The sequence below is a fragment of the Mauremys mutica genome, chromosome 10 (assembly GCF_020497125.1).
Source record: "Mauremys mutica isolate MM-2020 ecotype Southern chromosome 10, ASM2049712v1, whole genome shotgun sequence".
Lineage (NCBI taxonomy): Eukaryota > Metazoa > Chordata > Testudines > Geoemydidae > Mauremys > Mauremys mutica.
This window is the reverse complement of record NC_059081.1, coordinates 2,829,672-2,847,688: the sequence shown is the minus strand read 5'-3', so window position 1 is coordinate 2,847,688 and position 18,017 is coordinate 2,829,672. Positions and strand designations below refer to the sequence as shown.

Sequence of the window (18,017 nt, the reverse complement as noted above, 5' to 3'; positions counted from 1 at the left end):
CTCATGCACCTCTCCCGGAATGCCTGCTGCAAGCCAGTCGTCAGGAATTGTGAGAGTCCTGTGAGCCGGGAGGGGTGCGCGCGCTGGAGCCGAGCAGCTGCCTGATCTTGTTGAGCCGGGATCTTTCCTCGCCCCATCCCTCCTTTGTTGTCATGTCTGAAACTGCCTGGAGGCAGGCACCGGGGTGTACAGCGGGTTCGGTGACATGCCTGGTGTGCCGTGGCTGCTGGGATTCCTGCCCTAAGAGGGTTTGTCTTTCACGTCAGCCTCTGGCTGGTAGGTGTCAGGTAAATCTCCAGGTCCAACCTCTTCAGGCTACTGTCATCGGTGATCCCTCCTGAGACCTCTGCCTGCGCTGAGGGAGCTGGGGACTGGATTGTCTGCTTTTCTCCCCAGCTTCGGTCTCTGGGGCCTTCCTGGCTAGTGAATTACTCCAGCGTAGGCTGCCAGGAGCTTTGCCTGGCAGGGGGAAATTGACATAATGCTGGATGCTTTCGCCGCAGCTCACAGCATTCTGAGCAGTGTCTTTAAAACTGGCCCCGCTCGTTCAGTGCTATCGTTCTGCAAGCAGCTGTGAGCAGCGAGGTGAGATTGCACCGGGTTACGTTCAAGGCGGTTTTCGGCACGAGTGTCAGGGCTAGGGGGTTGATTTAACAAATGGGCAGCTTTGATTCTGGAGCCGCCGATGGGATTCCTTGCCAGGGCGCTTTCGTTACGGTAGCATCTGTCTCAACTGGGGCCTCACTGTGTTTGTACGGTGTGCAGGACATACGAAGAGAGAGCCCTGTTAGCTGTGTGGATTGTTTAGCTTTGTGACCTTGTCTTCACTAGAAAAAAGGTGTGTGTGTGTGACCTGATGTGTTTAATCCTAGTGTAGACAGGGTACGTTGTAGTTCTAGCTCATGTTACCTGGGGAAGGTGAATGTTACAGGGGAGCTGTGGGTTTCCCTCACCCAGCTAATGCATGCTAAACCTACAGCTGTCCTGTCAGCGCTAGGATTCGAACACGTTACTTAACATGTTAACTTGCACACGTCTTTGCCTTTCATTAGTGTAGATGTGGCCTGTGTGTATTAAACTGGATTTTCTTTCATCTTTGCAGAGCTCTAATGCCCTGGCAGGCAGAACGTCAGCCATCAAAGGCTGAGACACGTTGAAAAGGGAGTATGACCTGGTTGTGTCATGTCTTGGGAATCCACTTTTGGGGAAAATGGGTCACCTAGGAGGTGGTAGTTGTTACGCAGCGATTTTAAGAGCTGTTGTCAACTATTTTTAGAGTCAAGCCTTAGCTTTTGCTTCAAAAGGCATTTTATAAAACCCACCAATCAGAAATGTTTGAGCAGATCTTTCTGTTAACCCCAAATCAGCAGCCGCATCAGTGTCTGGTGGAGGAAAGGTGGAAACTGACTAGAAATAAATAGTGAAACTGTTTTCTTTGGCTGAGCTCAGAGAGGTGCAAATAGTAAAAGGAGCAGCAAATCTTCCTCTGTCTTTTTGTATAGATCTGTCTGCTAAGCTGGTCGTAGATTATTAAAAACAAAGAGGCATTTCAAAGTCTGCAGTCCCCTTACACAGGTTGAGGACAACTTGAAAAAGGCGGTGGTTCTTTTAACTGTACACCGCCGTAGTGATCAGGGTAGCATCGATCTGAGTTGGGGCCCTGTTCTGTGTATTCGCTGTGTAGCTCATAGTATGGCGCTTACGGTCTAAATATCCAAGATAAAGGGAAGCATCATTGTCTGCGTTCCTCAGAGAGGGAACTGTGGTGCAGAGAGATGAAGTGAGGTAACCGTACACAGAAGGTGCCCGTGGCACAGCTGGGAACTGACAGAGTTCCGGGTTCAGTCCGTCAGCCCCAAGACCAGCCTTCCCCTGTGATACCTCGGATTCTTTGTTTTTCTGTCTTGTATCACTGCAAATGATCAGGGTTCCATCTCCTAGCTGCTGGACAAATAACTGGCATGGGAGAATTCTGTGTCGCTTGCCTCGTAACGGAGTCTGGGATTAACAGAGGGAATTGCTTTATTTCCTCTGCTTCCATCACCGGGAGAAGGAATCATGTCCTCAGTCAGCAGCTGGTGTTTGGACAATGCTTCGGAGATGTGAATGGCTGGGCGAGTGCCAAGTGTTGTTCTTTTCTTAACTCTCCTGAACTTGACGGGCTGGTTGTGGAAGTGTTTGGAAACTTGACCAGATGCCAACGGCAATGAGACTTTCAACTCTTCCCTTTCGCTAAAGCCCAATGTGGATTATTCCCTGGATGTAATAATTAACCTGCAATGCCCTGAGCCCCGTCTCTTCCGGCTGGAGATTGTGAGCAGTGTTAGCGAAGCGTTAGCTTGGGTCTCTTGCGCTGCGCTGTGTGTCGCTCGCCAGCAGTAAATTGTTGGGCTTTGGCAGGCAGCACTGAGCCAGAGATCCCCGTTTCAGGGTAACTGCACCTGCGTTCCCCCTCGGGGGCACCCACATCAGGTCTCGGGCTTCCAGTCGTCGCCTCTCTTGGGAGGAGATGCAGGCTGCATAGCCCCTGCAGTCCTCTGTGACACCCCCTGCCCGCCAGCCTGCCTGATTGCCCGCCCCAGTGCTTTGGCGTCTCCGCGATGGCCACAGACAGCGTGTGGCCGGCAGTTACAAGGCACCGCACTGCTCTTGCTAAGCCAGCACCTTTTACTCTTAAGGTAAAAGCGTCACCGGGACAATGTATAGAAACAAGGAAGAAGTTCCTCTGCGCGTGCTAAAAGCTTACCAAGATCCCCCATCAGTCTCATGGTCCCTTCCGCGAGATTTGGGGCCCTTGGGCAGAAGGGCCTGTCCATTCGCTGGGTCAGAAAGTGGCAGTGTAAATGCAGCCTTTTTATAGACTATCAGGGTTGGAAGGGACCTCAGGAGGTATCTAGTCCAACCCCCTGCTCAAAGCAGGACCAATCCCCAGACAGATTTTTACCCCAGTTCCCTAAATGGCCTCCTCAAGAATTGAACTCACAACTCTGGGTTTAGCAGGCCGGTGCTCAAACCTCCGAGCTATCCCTGCTCCACCAGAAGCCCTTTCTTGGTTGATGGCTGAAAGATCCCATTTGAACCAGCATGTGCAAACCTCCCCGGGGGGCTGGTACCTCTCTGGAGTTGGTACAACCTGAGTGCTTTCCCTTAACCCCCTACACACATGCTGCGCCTCGTTCCTGGCAGAGCTGTGGCAGCCCCCCACCCCCGCCCAGAGTTACATACAATCCCTGTCCCACAGGGGACCCCTTAAGGAAGAGGTGATCCCCAAGAGAGATGCCTTTAGCTCCTTCCCAGGTGCCCGACCCACTGGGTAAATGCAGCATTAACTGCTGCGAATTCGAGCATGTTCAGAGCAGGAAGTCTGAAGCTTTGGGTTCCACAGTACCCGTCACTCCCCTCTTCTGCACACCCATGGTGAATGGCTATGCAGTGCATGTCTCTCATCGGGTAATACTGTGAGGTTCTCAGGGAGGCATGGTTGAAAGGCAAAGTGCTTGCACAGAAGCTAATGGGGAAGGTAACTTAATATCATTTCTGCTGCCTGTATGAGGGATCGTGCTGTAGGACAGCCGTCACTTGAAATCACGCTTCTGTCTGCAAAGACGTCCCTGTTCTTCAGTTGCTATAACTGAAGGGGGCTGTGGAACTCTCTGCCACAAGGCATTGGAGTAGAAGAATAAAGTACGTTTCGGAAAAGGATTCATGTATAGATGAGACCATACTGAGTCCCAATAGATAGGCTGGAGCATTATTTCTAAGGGATATTTACCCTCGTGCTGCAGCCCCATAAACCAACCACAGATAGGCAGGATATAGGATATGTCCCTGAATTAGCTCCTGTTTGACCTAGAGGAGATCTTCTAGAGAAACACCCAGGCTTGATTAAAGCTAGGGCTGTCAAGAGATTAAAAAAATTAATTGCGATTAATTGTGCTGTTAATAATAGATTACCATGTATTTAAATATTTTTTGATGTTTTCTACTTTTTCAAATATATTGATTTCCATTACAACACAGAATCCAAAGTGGCCAGTGCTCACTTTGTTTATTACAAATATTTGCACTGTAAAAACCAGATATTTTTCAGTTCACCTGATACAAGTACTGTCGTGCAATCTCTTTATCATGAAAGTTGAACTTACAAATGTAAAATCATGTACCCAAAAAACCTGCATTCAGAAATAAAATATTGTCCAACTCTAGTGCCTACAAGTCCACTCAGGCCTATTTCAGCTGATCGCTCAGACAAACAAGTTTGTTTATATTTGCAGGAGATAATGCTGCCACCTGAAAGTGAGAACAGGTGTTCTTATGGCACCGTTGTAGGCGGCATCGCAAGATATTTACGTGCCAGATGCACTAAGGATTCGTATGTCCCTTCATGCTTCAGCCACCATTCCAGAGGACCTGTGTCCATGCTGACGACGGGTTCTGCTCGATAACAATCCAAAGCAGAGCGGACGGACGCATGTTCACTTTCATCATCGGAGTCAGATGTCACCAGCAGAAGGTTGATTTTCTTTTTTGGTGGTTCAGGTTCTGTAGTTTCTGCATCTGCGTGTTGCTCTTTTAAGACTTCTGAAAGCTCCACACCTCGTCCCGCTCAGATTTTGGATGGCACTTCAGATGCTTAAACCTTGGATCAAGCGCTGTAGCTCTCGTTAGGAATCTCACATTGGTACCTTCTTTGCGTTTTGTCAGATCTGCAGTGAAAGTGTTCTTAAAATGAACAACATGTGCTGGGTCATCATCCGAGACTGTTATAACATGAAGTATATGGCAGAATGCAGGTAAAGCAGAACAGGAGGCACAGTTCTTCCCCCAAGGAGTTCAGTCACAAATTTAATTAACATATTACTTTTTTAACAAGCATCATCACCAGGGAAGCATGTGCTCTGGAATGGTGTCTGAAGCATGAAGGGGCATACGAATGTTTAGCATATCTGGCATGTAAATACCTTGCAATGCCAGCTACAAAAGTGCCATGCGAACGCCTGTTCTCCCTTTCAGGTGACATTGTAAAGAAGAAGCAGGCAATGTTATCTCCCGTCAATGTAAACAAACTTGTTTGTCTGAGCGGTTGGCTGAGCAAGAAGTAGGACTGAGTGGACTTGAAGGCTTTAAAGTTTTATGTAACAAAAAACCCTACATTTGTAAGTTACACTTTCACAACAGAGGTCGCACTACAGTGCTTGTGTGAGGTGAACTGAAAAATACTATTTCTTTCATTTTTACAGTGCAAATATTTGTAATAAAAGATTGAGCCCTGTACACTTTGTATTCTGTGTTGCAATAGAAATCAATATATTTGACAAATGTAGAAAAACATCCAAAATATTTAATATTATTCAATTGGGATTCTCTTGTTTAACAGTGCGATTAATCACGATACATTTTTTTGAGTTAGTTGCGTGAGTTAACTGCGATTTAATCAACAGCCCTAATTAAAACCGTGCCAGTGATGGCGAATGCACCCCAGTCCGTGGTCAATTGTTCCAACGGTTAATGACCCTCCCTGCTAAAAACGTCTCATTTCTAGTCTGACTTTGCCTAGCAAATATTTCGTAACTGTCCGTTATGGGGCTTTTGTCCCGCTTCCTCTGAAGCTTCTATCCTGGCCACTGGTGGAGGCTGGGCTGGACTGAGAATCCTACCGTCAAGTATTTACATTCCCCCGCCCTGGCACTTTGTTTACTTTGTGTATGCGGCATCTGGCTGTATAATCTGGTAGTTTTCTTTCCGGTTTTCTGTGGGTCTTTCAGACAGCAATGGGGTGGGGGAAGGGAGGGAGACGTGGGTTTTAAAAAAACAGGAAAACAGTTCTACAGCCACTGACATTGGCATGGGGATTTGGGTAAATGTGGAGCGTGCATGAAACTACCGTTCCCATTTACCCATAAGCCAGCCAGTCTCCAGTTCGAGGTTTTCCCCGCTCGGATCTACCAGTGAAGGGCTGTTGTTGTGGAACACTGTACTGGAAACCAACCTCCCGGCTTACCTTAGTGATACCATAAGTAATTAGAGCCGAGGTTTGTTGTTTTTTTTTCTTTGTGTTAATCCAGTTTCTCTTCCCCTGCTGATTTTTCGTCTATCTTACTGATGGCTGGCTTGGCCAGTGGTAACCCATGGAGGTTTCATTTCCCTGTTCTCAGGGCTGCAGCGTTTGGGCTGCTTATGGAAGCTTGTTTGTTTGTTTGTTTGAAAAGCAGCTGTCCCCTCCAGTATCTGCCTCTAGCCTGCATGGGGAGGGAGAGCGGGGCAGCGGCGGGGGTGTGTGTGGGTTGTAAGCTTCATGGCAAGTTTTAAACCTCAAAGTCAGCTTTTATTTGTTGTTGTTCTGCAGCTTTTTTCCTGCTGTGGCAGCTGTTTGTTGTTGCTGGAAAAATACCCAAAGGAGGGGAAATTTCAACCTAACAAAACCCAGGTTTTTGTTTCTTTTACATACTGTCTCGTAGCTGCTGCGGAGATCAAGGGCTTAAGTCCAATCCTTTTTGGAATTGCCCTTTCTCTGGATAATCAGAACATCCGCTACTGGGTGGGATAAAATCTCCTGTGCTTTGATGGCTCGGCCGGCCAGTAACTGCCCCGGGGCTCAGCAGGCGCCTCCACTGAAGTTATTCCACAACCGTCCAGGGTGGTGATTCTGGCTGCTTCCCATGGAGTTTTGCACAGGCTGATCGCAGGGACGAGACACCGAGCTCGAAGGACCTGGCTCTGAGCTGATCTCTGCCGGCAGAGATGTTGTAACTGGTCACCCCCCCCACCCATGCTCACCCCGCTGCCCAGCAATGTCCGCGTGACAGCCGCGCACTCATCAGCTGGGCCAGAGCCCACGCAGAGGCATGGGGTCGGGGGGGAGAACGGGCTCCGAGTCCAGGCCGGCCTCGGAAACTGCTGCTGTCTGTTTCACCGTGGCCGTTCTCCGCCCCCCACGCTGGCAGTGCGCACCCCCCCTCCCGTCGGGGGTGGGAGCAGGGGGCCTGACGTGCGTTCAGCTTTAATTGAAGGGCGTCTGGTGGGGGTCTCGTTGTCTCCTTTGGACGCGGGGTTTGTGACCAGTGTGGTTCCCCGGGCCCAGCCTCTTCTGGGGTTTCTCGTCCGGCCGGCCTCATGGGACCCCACCCCAAGGCCAGTACGGTCCCATCTCAGAAGCCACATGCCCACCCCGGCAGGAGGGGGTCGCTCTCATTGCCCCCATGGTGCGGAGTGGCCCGGGGAGCCCCAGAGAGAGGGATTTGCCCGAAGTCCAATGGTAGAGCTGGGGACGGAACCCAGGAGTCCTGATTCTAATCTCTGCTCTAACAGACCTCGAGCAAAGACACGGAACCCAGGAGTCCTGACCCCCGAGCTGCAGCGGCAAGGCCTGCTACCCTGGACCCGGCTCCTCAGTGGGGCAAGGGGGAGGGGCTTGCAGCTGGCTAGAGAATCCAGCTGGAGCTGAATACTCCCCTGGGAGCTGGGAATCCCCTGGGGGTGTCGCTGGAGGGGCTGAGGGCCGGGGGGAGGCTGTGCCTTGTCACCTCCCCTTCTGCCCCAGTTCCCAACACTACTGCAGGGCTGCTGGGAGCTCCTTGCTGGGAGCTGAGGCGGGGGCAGGGAAGTTGCTGCCCTGGGTCTCCTTTTGGGGGAGTGGGTGGGGGTGACTAGTGGTTAAAGCAAAGGGGCCTGAGTCAGGGCCCCCTGGCTACCAGCCCCTGCCAGGCATTCCATATGCAACCCCGAGTGTCGCTTCCCTGCCTCAGTTTCCCCAAATGCCTCCAGAACCGCAGCCAGGGGCGGTGCTAGAGAGATGTAGACTCTTGTTGTAATGTGTGCAAATGAGGGGCTGCCTCTGGGCTCCTGGCAGAAATGGTCACCCTTCCCCACTGCCCCCCGGCCCCCCCCACACACAGCCAGTATAACAAGGCAAATATAAGTTAAAGCCGGCGGGGGGGAGCCCCCCGCCCTTGCTTGTGTCTGAACAGGTTAATGCTACTCCAGCCTAGTTCCCTCTTTCAAAACCACGGGGCTGGGGCCCTGGCAGAGGGAACTGGCGGTTTCATGATCACTGGGACGGCTGGTGCAATTGGTGGATAGAAGCCAGCGCAGCAGCCTGACTGGGGGTGGGTAACATGCTTCTCTCCCTCCCACCCCTTCCCCAGCAGCTCTGGGGGGGGCTGCTCTGCCTGCACTGGTCTAGGAGCAGCTGGAGACCTCAAACCCCCTGGCCTGCTGAGCTCCAGCCCCTGCTCGGGGGCCCAACCCCCGGCTGGCGGTTCTTGCCACCCGCAATGCCCGGTGCCAGCAGGGTGGTGATGGGGCCCGGGCCTGCTTCCCCTGCTCGCAGGCATTGTCTCTCCGCCAGAGGCGTGCCAGGGTTCGGCTGAGCCACGCTCAGTGCCCGGGGGCAGGCAGGTCGCTACTCGAATGCCTGGCCTGCCAGCGCCTCCTGCTGGAGTGTCTCTCAGCGCTCTGCGGCCGCGAGCGACCCACGCCTGGCACGTCTGCCCTGCGATGCAGCTTGGAGGGGTCCCAGTTGTACAGATGGGACCCTGAGGCCAGATCTAGCCCAGGAAGGCAGTGGTCGTGTAGCACGTTGTGCCGGCAGTGCGCTGTCGGCAACACTGCGCTTCTACCAGCGTAGCTGACTGCAGCCTCCCCAAGCAAAATGCATGACGATGGTAACAGTGTGCGTGGCCTGAGGCACCAGGGCTTGCTTACGGTCAAAGAGTAGGAGAGCCAGGGAGAGAACCCAGGAGTCCTGGCTCCCAGACCCCCCTGCTCTAACCTCTAGACCCCCCTCCCCGACCTGGGAATAGAACCCAGGAGTCCTGGCTCCCAGACCCCCCTGCTCTAACCACTAGACTCTCCTACCTGACCTGGGAACAGAACCCAGGAGTCCTGACTCCCAGACCCCCAAACCCAGGAGTCCTGGCTCCCAGACCCCCCTGCTCTAACCACTAGACTCTCCTACCTGACCTGGGAACAGAACCCAGGAGTCCTGACTCCCCTCCCCCCACCCCCCAGATCCCACTCTCCTCCCCAAGCTGGGAATAGAACCCAGGAGTCCTGGCTCCCAGACCCCCCTGCTCTAACCACTAGACCCCAGTCCTCTCCCGGACCTGGGAACAGAACCCAGGACCTCACTCCTCTCCCAGAGCTGGTAACAGAGCCAGTCCCTGCTGGGACCCAGTACACCCAACCCCTCCCCCGCCACGCTGCCAGGATATTTTCTTGCTCTTGTATCTTTTGAGAGAAACCAATAGAAATGCCTGGTTGGGTGAGTCCAAGAGCAGTGAGAGCAACCCCCCGTCCCCCCCATATACCCCATTTCTTCTCCAGGGCCATCAACCAGCAGCTGCCCACCGGAGCGTCCATGCAGGCTGGTTTTCCAGATGCTGGAGCTCGCGTGCTATGAAATCCGAGCCCCTGAGTTCGCCCTGCTTGCTGGGGGCTGGGGGAGGGTGGTCTCCCCAACTTAACCCCCCCCCCCAGCACTGAACTCGCTTCCTGAACCTGGCCGCACACGCCGTGTCCTGGGCGGACTCATTGACGCATCCGCCAGCTCCACAGCCCTGCTTGGGAAGCAGCTCGCCGGGGTGCCCGTGGGGCGGAGCTCAGAACCCAGGTGCGGCGCGGCTCTGCCCTCCCTCCGTGGGGGCGGGGGGGAGGTGCAGGTCGCTGCCCCAGCGGCTGTGACTTTCTGATGCCCGTGGGGCCAGGGAAATTCCAGGCCCAAGCTAAGCTGGAGGATTATTGTGGACGGTGGGGGAAGGGCAGCGATCCTTTCTCACAAACCTGGCCAGCGTGCCAAGAAGCCCCGGCCTGTCTCCCATCTGGCGCTGGCCCTTCAGGGGCGGGGGAGAGCCGGCGTGGGGCAGCTGGGTGCCGTTCTGACTCCTCCGTGCCAGCTCTGCCAGTGCCCCTCGCTCCTGCCCCCAGCCCCCTCCACCGTGTTGCAAGGGGCACCTGAAAGCCAGATCGGCATTCGCCAGCCCAGGGTGTCCTCGGTACCGCAGATCAGCTCCCGCTGTGTCTCGTCAGGCCTGCCAGGCGCCTCTCCAGGGAGATTCAGCTCCCCCTTCTCCCCTGGCTCCTACCCAGCCTGCCCCCTGAACTGTGCCCCAGGAACGGGACCATCTGCCCCCACTTGGGAGCACCCCCCTGCGGAGCCACCTGTTCCCCTGTTTGCTTAGTTCATGCTGGTCCCTTGACTTGGAAATCCGAAGTGGTGCCCCTGCCCCCAGCGCCTCTCTGGGGAAACTGGCCCCGCAGGGGAGATCAGCCCGGTGTGGCGCTTGGACGCTGACAGGCGCAGCCCCGTGTGTGTCTGGCCGTGCCCCAGCTGAGGCGGGCAAAGGGCTCTGGCTAGTTTGCCTTGGAGAGGGGGGCCTGATGCAGATGCTGCCTCCCCCCGCGCCCTGCATGCAGAGCGGGTGTGACCGTGGGAGCCAGGCGGACGGGCTGGGGCTGCCCCGATCCCAGGGCGCTGGTAGCATTGCCAGTCAGCCGTGCTTCCCGGGCGGCAGAGAGGCAAGGGTGGGTGAAGCCACGTTAGCCCCATCTTGCAGAGGGGGAAACGGAGGTTAAGAGCCTGGGGCCAGCGGTCAGAGCTCCATTGATGTCAAGGGGATTACGGGGACAGCTCTACGGGCCGGCACCGTGACCGCAGCGATCGCTGTGCCAGTGAACCCGCTGCCTGGAGACGCGGCTCGTGCTGATGCTGCCGCAGCTTGCACTGGTTCGGCGGATGCGCTGTTGGGCAGTGTCACCGCCTCTGCGCTGGAGCTTTCGCCGGGCTAGGAAGGGCTAAAAAAATAAATTAAATAAAAAAAATCCCCCCCTGCTCCTGCATCCGACCTGGCCTGCGTCACAGCTGTGAGAGAACCTGCGTACTGGCTTCCCAGCCCTTGGGCTGCCATCCCCATCTCTGTTGTCCGGCCACTGGTCGGCGGACAAAGCCCCCGGCCTGGCCACCTCCCCACGGGCTGCCTGCAACAGTAGGAACAGTTTGGTCTAAAAGCTTTAGCTGCCGCCTCTTGGAAAGGGGGGAGATCCAGACCCTGCTGCTTTCCTGTCTCTCCCTGGCACCCTAGGTTGCTCTGCAGCACGTCTGCCCCCCACCCCAAAGAGGGCAGGGAGAGCAGCTGAGTGCTGGGCCCCGGTGGGAGTGGGAGGGAGACCCATCTCTGCATCTCACTCTAGCCCTCTCCCCGTCCTCTCCCCAGGTACAGCCTGTACGCCCGCACCCGGCTGGGCTACCTCTTCTACAAGCGGCAGATGAAGAAAGCCCGGGAGCGGTATCCGCATGGCCACTCGATCCCCCAGCCCATGATGTTCAGTGGTGAGTCCTAGCTGCTTCTGGGGCCCATTCTCACTCATCCCACAAGTCCGGGGCCCAGACCAGAGTGCCCAGCTGAGAGAGTGCGTCTCTAGCCCCCTCTAGCAGCTGGTGCACGAGAGGGTAACAGTCTACTACAGCTGCCAGCTAGGGAAGTTCCTCCTTTAGCTCAGGCGGCAGAGCCTCGTGCTCTCAGCACCAAAGGGGCCAGGTTCCGTCACAGGCGGGATGAAGGGTGGTTACGCTTACGCATGGATCCAGGTTCGGGTTGGGCCGGGGTCTGGGGATCTAACCGGGCACGAGGAGCTGACAGACCCTGAATCTCGTGAGCTGCTCCAGCAATAACTTGGGCCTCGTCTGATCAAACTCTCCCATTCTGCTGCCTTGGCCCATGTCCAGATCGGGGTCGGAGTCTGAGCTGGTTGGTCCCCGGACACTCGGGGCCGCCCGGGGTTTGAGGCTCTGGCTCAGAGCCCCTTTCTCAGCTGCTTGTCTGTCTGCCCTGTTACCTCAGGGGTAAAGATCCTGCCGATCCCTGTGTTAGCCAACAACTACAGCTACCTGGTCATCGACACCCGCTCCAACACTGCTGCCGCCATCGACCCCTCAGACCCGCTGGCCGTGCAGGTGAGAACTCCTCCCCTGCCCCGGCGGGGGCGCTGTCCCGCCCCCCTGGGACCAGCGCCCCCCGCCTCCGGCGCATGAAATTGACCAGGGGATTGATCCACTGAGACGCGCGGGGGGCTCTGACGCTGTGGGGTGGGGAGATGGGACCTGCCCCCTTTCTCCATCCCATAGCCGCTGTGCCTCGCTGTGGGGTGGGGAGATGGGACCTGCCCCCTTTCACCATCCCATAGCCCCTGTGCCATGCTGTGGGGTGGGGAGATGGGACCTGCCCCCTTTCACCATCCCATAGCCCCTGTGCCATGCTGTGGGGTGGGGAGATGGGACCTGCCCCCTTTCACCATCCCATAGCCGCTGTGCCACGCTGTGGGGTGGGGAGATGGGACCTGCCCCCTTTCACCATCCCATAGCCCCTGTGCCATGCTGTGGGGTGGGGAGATGGGACCTGCCCCCTTTCACCATCCCATAGCCACTGTGCCTCGCTGTGGGGTGGGGAGATGGGACCTGCCCCCTTTCACCATCCCATAGCCCCTGTGCCATGCTGTGGGGTGGGGAGATGGGACCTGCCCCCTTTCACCATCCCATAGTCGCTGCGACACACTCTGGGGTGAAAGCTGCTCTTGTGAGGGAGCCCAGTGGCCATGGAGGTGGGAGTGGGGGGGGGCTAGTGCCTGACCCTGTCTCTGTGCCCCCGCTTCCTGCCCACCCTCCACTCCCAACTGTCTTCCCTGTATCCTGAGGATCTGCCGGATTTTGCCAGCAGCACCGACCTTTGCCTGCTGGGCTGCCTGTCCCACCCTCCCTGGCGTGGGGGGGCATCAGACAAAGATCAGGCACCCAGCCTCGCTGCAAGGGGGGCCTCTGGCCCCCTCGCGGCCCTGCAGCCACTGGCCCAGCCCCCTCCTTCCTGCTGCCGGAGGCTGCAGCCCTTTGTTGGCCCACCTGTTTGTTCCGCGGCCGGGTGGGTGCCAGAGACTCCACGGAACCCGCTGGGGATTTGGCGGTTGCTATTGATTTTGCAGGGAAGGTGCCCGGATACCATGGTGAGGGGTGAAAGGTTAAACCCTGAGAAAGAGAGAGAGAGAGAGAGCTGCGTGTGTGGGGCTGGTGGAAGGGGGTGGAGAGCGAGAGAACAGTGAGAGATGCAGCACGGTGAGGGCGGGAGGCCACAGAAAGGAAATGCACCAGTCCCTTGTTTGGGAGGGGGGGGCGGGGAATCCCAGCTCCTAAAAAACCCCCCACCAATGGAACTGCCCTCAGTGACTGTGTGCACACCCAGCCGCACCCCTTCACTCCTCTGTGCTCGGGCATTGGCCCCTCCCTCCCCACAAGTTGCAGTGGGGAGACAGGGAGCACAGGGCTGGGGTAGGACCAAGGCTCCATGCCTGCCTCCAAGCCCCACACTGTGGCCACTCAGAACTTCGCAAGTGGGGCAGGACACTGCTCCCCCAGCTGCACAGAGCGAAGGAGAATCCCCTTAAGAGCGTGGCGCTATAGGGCCCATGACACAGATGAGCAGTTCTGAATCCAGCCAGCAGGGGGCAGCGGTGCATGCACTGGCTCATTACAACCTGCTTTACAGAGAACTTGGCTGCCCCTTTTAACCCCACCATGGCCAGTCCTAGCGCCAGGAGACGGCAGCAGCCGGTGTGTCAGCCCCTCGGTGGCCCCGTCTCTGACATAGGGGACGGAAACGAGACGACACCCAAGGTGGTCAGTGCAAACCAACTGCTGGCTCCACTCTGGTGCGCCCAGCCGGTTGGATCTGCACCCTCCCTGAGCGCAGCTGCCCCCTAGGCCAGCACATGCCAGGCTCCAACCCCGTTACAGAGCCACCTGGGAGCAGGGCTGAGTCACGTGGGGAGTCCCCTGGGGAGGGGGCGGGGGCGGCTTCTCTGGAAGCTTGTTCCAACTTGCGGTGGGGCGGTTGCCTGAGCCGCTGCCTGTTCCCCAGCATGTGGGAGATCCGCCAGCAGGCAGATTGCTACTGCCTTGGCCTGGGTTCTTTTTAACCCCTCGGTGCCCGGAAGCCACTGAGCGCCAAGAGCAGTGAATCCTGTGCCGGGGCAGGGGAATGAACTCGGAGCGGGACCTGCCCCGGGGGCTGGCAGGAAGCAGTGGGAGGAGGAGGGGAAACGCGGCAGAGACAGAGGAAGAGCAGCTGCTGCATGGAAATGACTGCTTCTCCCAGTGCAGGGTCTGCGCTGGGCATGGGGGAGCCTTCCCAGAACCTCCCAGCTGCGACTGGGCCCCCCAGCAGGACAGGACTGACTCTAAAGTAGCCCCCCCCCGCCCATCTAGGAGAAAAAGCCAGTGCACGAGCTGCTCCGCTCCCCAGCAGGATCGGGAGGGCCTAGCACGCTTTGGAAGGGAGCGGCAGGACCAATGGCCTGTATAGAAGGACTTCTGGGGCATGGGGGGGGGGGGCTCCCAGCCCCCCACGGAGCTATGGGGTGTCTTGGTGCAGAGAGAAGAGATTCTCTGCTCCGGTCACTTTCACCTCAAAGCCCCAGCCTGGAGCTGGGTGCGGGTCTGCCACAGATCCCAGGCTTATCAACAGCTGCATCTGCACCCCTGCACGGGTGGAATCTGGGCTCACGGAGGGTCAGAAGCACCCCCCCCCCCGCCAAAAAAAAAAGGGTGCCTGACCCAGAGGTTGTCTGGCTGGCTCCCAAGCTCAGTGCTGCTGGTTAAATAGTGTGTGCAGTAAAAAGCGCCGGGGGCAGGAAATGGCTCGGTTACACTGAAGAGGAAAGTGAGGTGGCAAAATTTACAGACGATACAAAGTTATTCTAGATAGTGAAGCCCAGAGCAGAGTGTGAGCGAGGAGCCCCAAAGGGATCTCACCAAACTGGGCCGCGCAACGGCAGCTGAAATTCAGTGCTGAAAAAGGCAACGTAAGAAAGAGAGAGTGGAAGTGGGAAAGGGTCAGAGAAGAGCAACAGAAACGAGTAGGGGGATGGAACAGCTTCCGTATGAGGAGCGATTAGAAAGTCTGGCCCTGTTCGGTTTAGGAAAAAGATGACTAAGGGGGGATATGGTAACGGTCCAGAAAATCAGGACTGGTGCGGAGAAAGTGACTAGGGAAGTGTTATTTATCCCTTCCCATAACACACGATCCAGGGGTCACCCAATGAAATTAACGGGCAGCGGGTTTAAAACGAACACAAGGACGTGCGTTCACACAACGCCCGGTCAGCCTGTGGAACTCCCTGCCAGGGGATGGTGTGAAGGCCAAAACTAACTGGGTTCAAAAAAGAACTAGAGAAGTTCCCGGCGGACAGGTCCATCGGTGGCTATTAGCCGAGATGGCCAAGGCACCCCCCTGCCCTGCGTGTCCCTAAGCCTCTGGCTGTGAAAAGCTGGGAGTGGAGGACAGGGGGTGGCTCACCTGCTAATTGCCCCGTTCTGTTCATTCCCTCTGAAGCACCCGGCAATGGTCAGAGACGGGGTCCTGGGTTCGATGGACGATCGCTCTGCCCCAGTCCGGCCGTTCTCACGTTGCTGAGAGCGCTTCCCTGGGGATTACTGTAGCAGTGAGGTGGGGCTGGCCGTGCGTGCTGGAGAATTGGAGTCCTGGTCCCCCGCCAGCGGCTGGGGGGGATCTGCGCTGCTAGGAGGAGCCCTGGGTTTGCATCCTGCCAGGCTGGCCGGGCATGGGATACTGAGCCCGCTGGCAGTCCCGGGTTCGAGTCTCGCCCATCGCAGCTGGGGGCAGCTGGGGGACCTGGGGGCAATTCCTTTGCATGGAGCGGTGGGGGGGATAGGTCAGAGCGACTGGAGGGTGCAGCAGTGGGGAGCCCCAGGGCCCCCCAGTATCAACAGCTTCCCAGGCAATTCTGGGCTTGAATCAAATGAAATGGCTGCCGGACTGGGGGAGGTGCTGGCTGGCTGCTCACCTCCTCTCCCGTGTGTCCCCCCCCCAGCGCACCCCACCAGGCAGCTCCCTGTTTCTTTAGCCCCTGGGGTGGGGGCAGAGCCTGGGGTCAGGCGGGGGCTGCTGCTTACGCGCTCTCTTCTTCCAGGCAGCCATCGAGCAGGAGGGGGTGACGCTGGAGGCCATCCTGTGCACCCACAAACACTGGTACGGGGGCTGCTCTGGGGGCCAGGGTGGGGGCTGTGCTGGGAGGGAGGCAGAGCATGGGGGGGGCCAGGGCTGGGGCAGGGAAGGGCCCGTGAGACAGTGGCTTCAGCCCGGGGGCCCTGCCCTCCCTGCGGTGCTGGCGGGGGATTTAGCTCCCTGGATGCCCCTCTCGGAGGCGGCGCTTCACCCCTGCCTCTCCCTCCTAGCTGGGGGGACGGGCCCCTCTCCTTGGAGGTGGCAGGAGGAGTCGGTGCTGTGTGGGCAGAGTGGGAACCTGGACAGATCAACCCTCCCCCCCGCCCCACTTCCAGGGGTCCCGTGTTCCTTCCTCTTCACTAGCTGGTGCCCTTAAAACCTGCCCCCCAGTCCTGGCTGCTGTTGGGGGGCCTCTCTGGCCCGTGGGTTTGGTAGGGGACAATGGTCCATCTCCGAACCCCACAACCAGCCCCTCGTTGACCGCACTCAAGAGGCCAAGGCTGGGGCTCCCCGGTGGGTCTGTGGCCCGTGGGCAGGAGCTGGCGCAGGGGCTAGAGACGTGGTGCCCGGAGCCGTGTGGCTCGGCTGCAATATCGGCTCTGGCCTGGCCGATCCTGCCCCCCTCCAGCCCTGGGGGAAGACGGGGCTCTGACCAGCTGCTTCTTTCCTTCCTGTTACCCCCTTTCCCTGCCCCCTTCCAGGCTCCCCCGGGTGGGTGAGCCGTGCAGTTAACCCGGCCTAGGCCGGGGACCCTGGGAACCCCCCGCCCCCACTTCCATCCTCGCTGGCTCTGGCCAAATGCCGCAGCCGGTTCATTTCAACCACCTGCTCCCATTGTCCCAGCCGCCACAAGGGCACCCCCCAGCCCCTCCTCCCACCCCCCGCCACCTCCGCGAACTCAGTTCTGTTCCGGGCTGGCGTGGGGGTGCCCTGGCCCAGCCCCCGCCCCCAGCGCTGTCCCCAGGGACCTCGGTGGCTTTGATCTCATGAGCTCGGGGTGGGGAGTGGGGGGGGTTGTAACATAAGGCACGTTTGCTTCCTGAAAGGCAGCGGTTTAGCAGGGGCTGTGCCCTGGCTTATCTCTCCCCGGCACATGTGGCTGGGCCGGATAAGGGGCGGGGGCCAGGAATGCGGGGCGGGGGGGTTGGCCACGAGCCAGAGCAGCCCAGACAAAGCGTGTGTGTGCGGAAGAGGAGAGCCCGACGGGCAGGGAGCCCCCGCGTTTGGGGCGGTTGCAGATGATCGTGCCCTGGCAGAGGGGGCCGGATGGGCTCCAGCAGGCCCTTCCTTCCAGTGACTGCGGCACTGCCCACGTGCACCCCCCGCCAGCGGCCTGCGTGCCCCCTTCCCCCCCCCCGGCCAGCAGTCCGTGTGCACCTCCCCCCCCCCGCCAGCGGCCTGCGTGCCCCCCTTCCCCCCCCCGGCCAGCAGTCCGTGTGCACCTCCCCCCCCCCGCCAGCGGCCTGCGTGCCCCCTTCCCCCCCCCGGCCAGCAGTCCGGGTGCCCCCCCCCCCCCCCCCCCCAGCGGCCTGCGTGCCCCCTTCCCCTCCTCCCCCGGCCAGCAGTCCGTGTGCACCCCCCCCACCAGCGGCCTGCGTGCCCCCTTCCCCTCCTCCCCCAGCCAGCAGTCCGTGTGCACACACACACACACACACACACCCCCCGCCAGCGGCCTGCGTGCCCCCTTCCCCTCCTCCCCCAGCCAGCAGTCCATGTGCACACACACACACACACCCCGCCAGCGGCCTGCGTGCCCCCTTCCCCTCCTCCCCCGGCCAGCAGTCCGTGTGCACACACACACACCCCCGCCAGCGGCCCCACACACACACACACAAAAAGCCCCTGTACCATGGCTAGTCCCTGCTGGGGATGCCTGGAGTCTGGCCTCCGAATGAGAAGCCCAGGGACGAGCGAGCAGGGATTCTGTCTGGAGATGGGGACGTGTCCGCCTCCCCCCCAAGCATGGAGCACCCTGTTCTCCTGGGATTTGGGGCTGCTGACCCCCCAGCT

The 18,017-nt window shown here is 58.4% G+C and overlaps 1 protein-coding gene across 5 annotated transcripts in view; it reads left to right on the top strand.

Annotated features, from left to right (window-relative positions):
* The window catches only part of LOC123378518 (probable hydrolase PNKD), a 42,461-nt gene that overhangs the window by 10,784 nt on the left and 13,660 nt on the right, over positions 1 to 18,017 (top strand). For all 5 annotated transcript variants that reach the window (XM_045032430.1, XM_045032428.1, XM_045032431.1 and 2 more), the window contains exons 2-4: positions 11,211 to 11,326; positions 11,838 to 11,950; positions 15,973 to 16,031. In XM_045032430.1, coding sequence (XP_044888365.1) covers positions 11,211 to 11,326; positions 11,838 to 11,950; positions 15,973 to 16,031 — 288 coding nt within the window. The remainder of the gene's footprint in view (positions 1 to 11,210; positions 11,327 to 11,837; positions 11,951 to 15,972; positions 16,032 to 18,017) is intronic.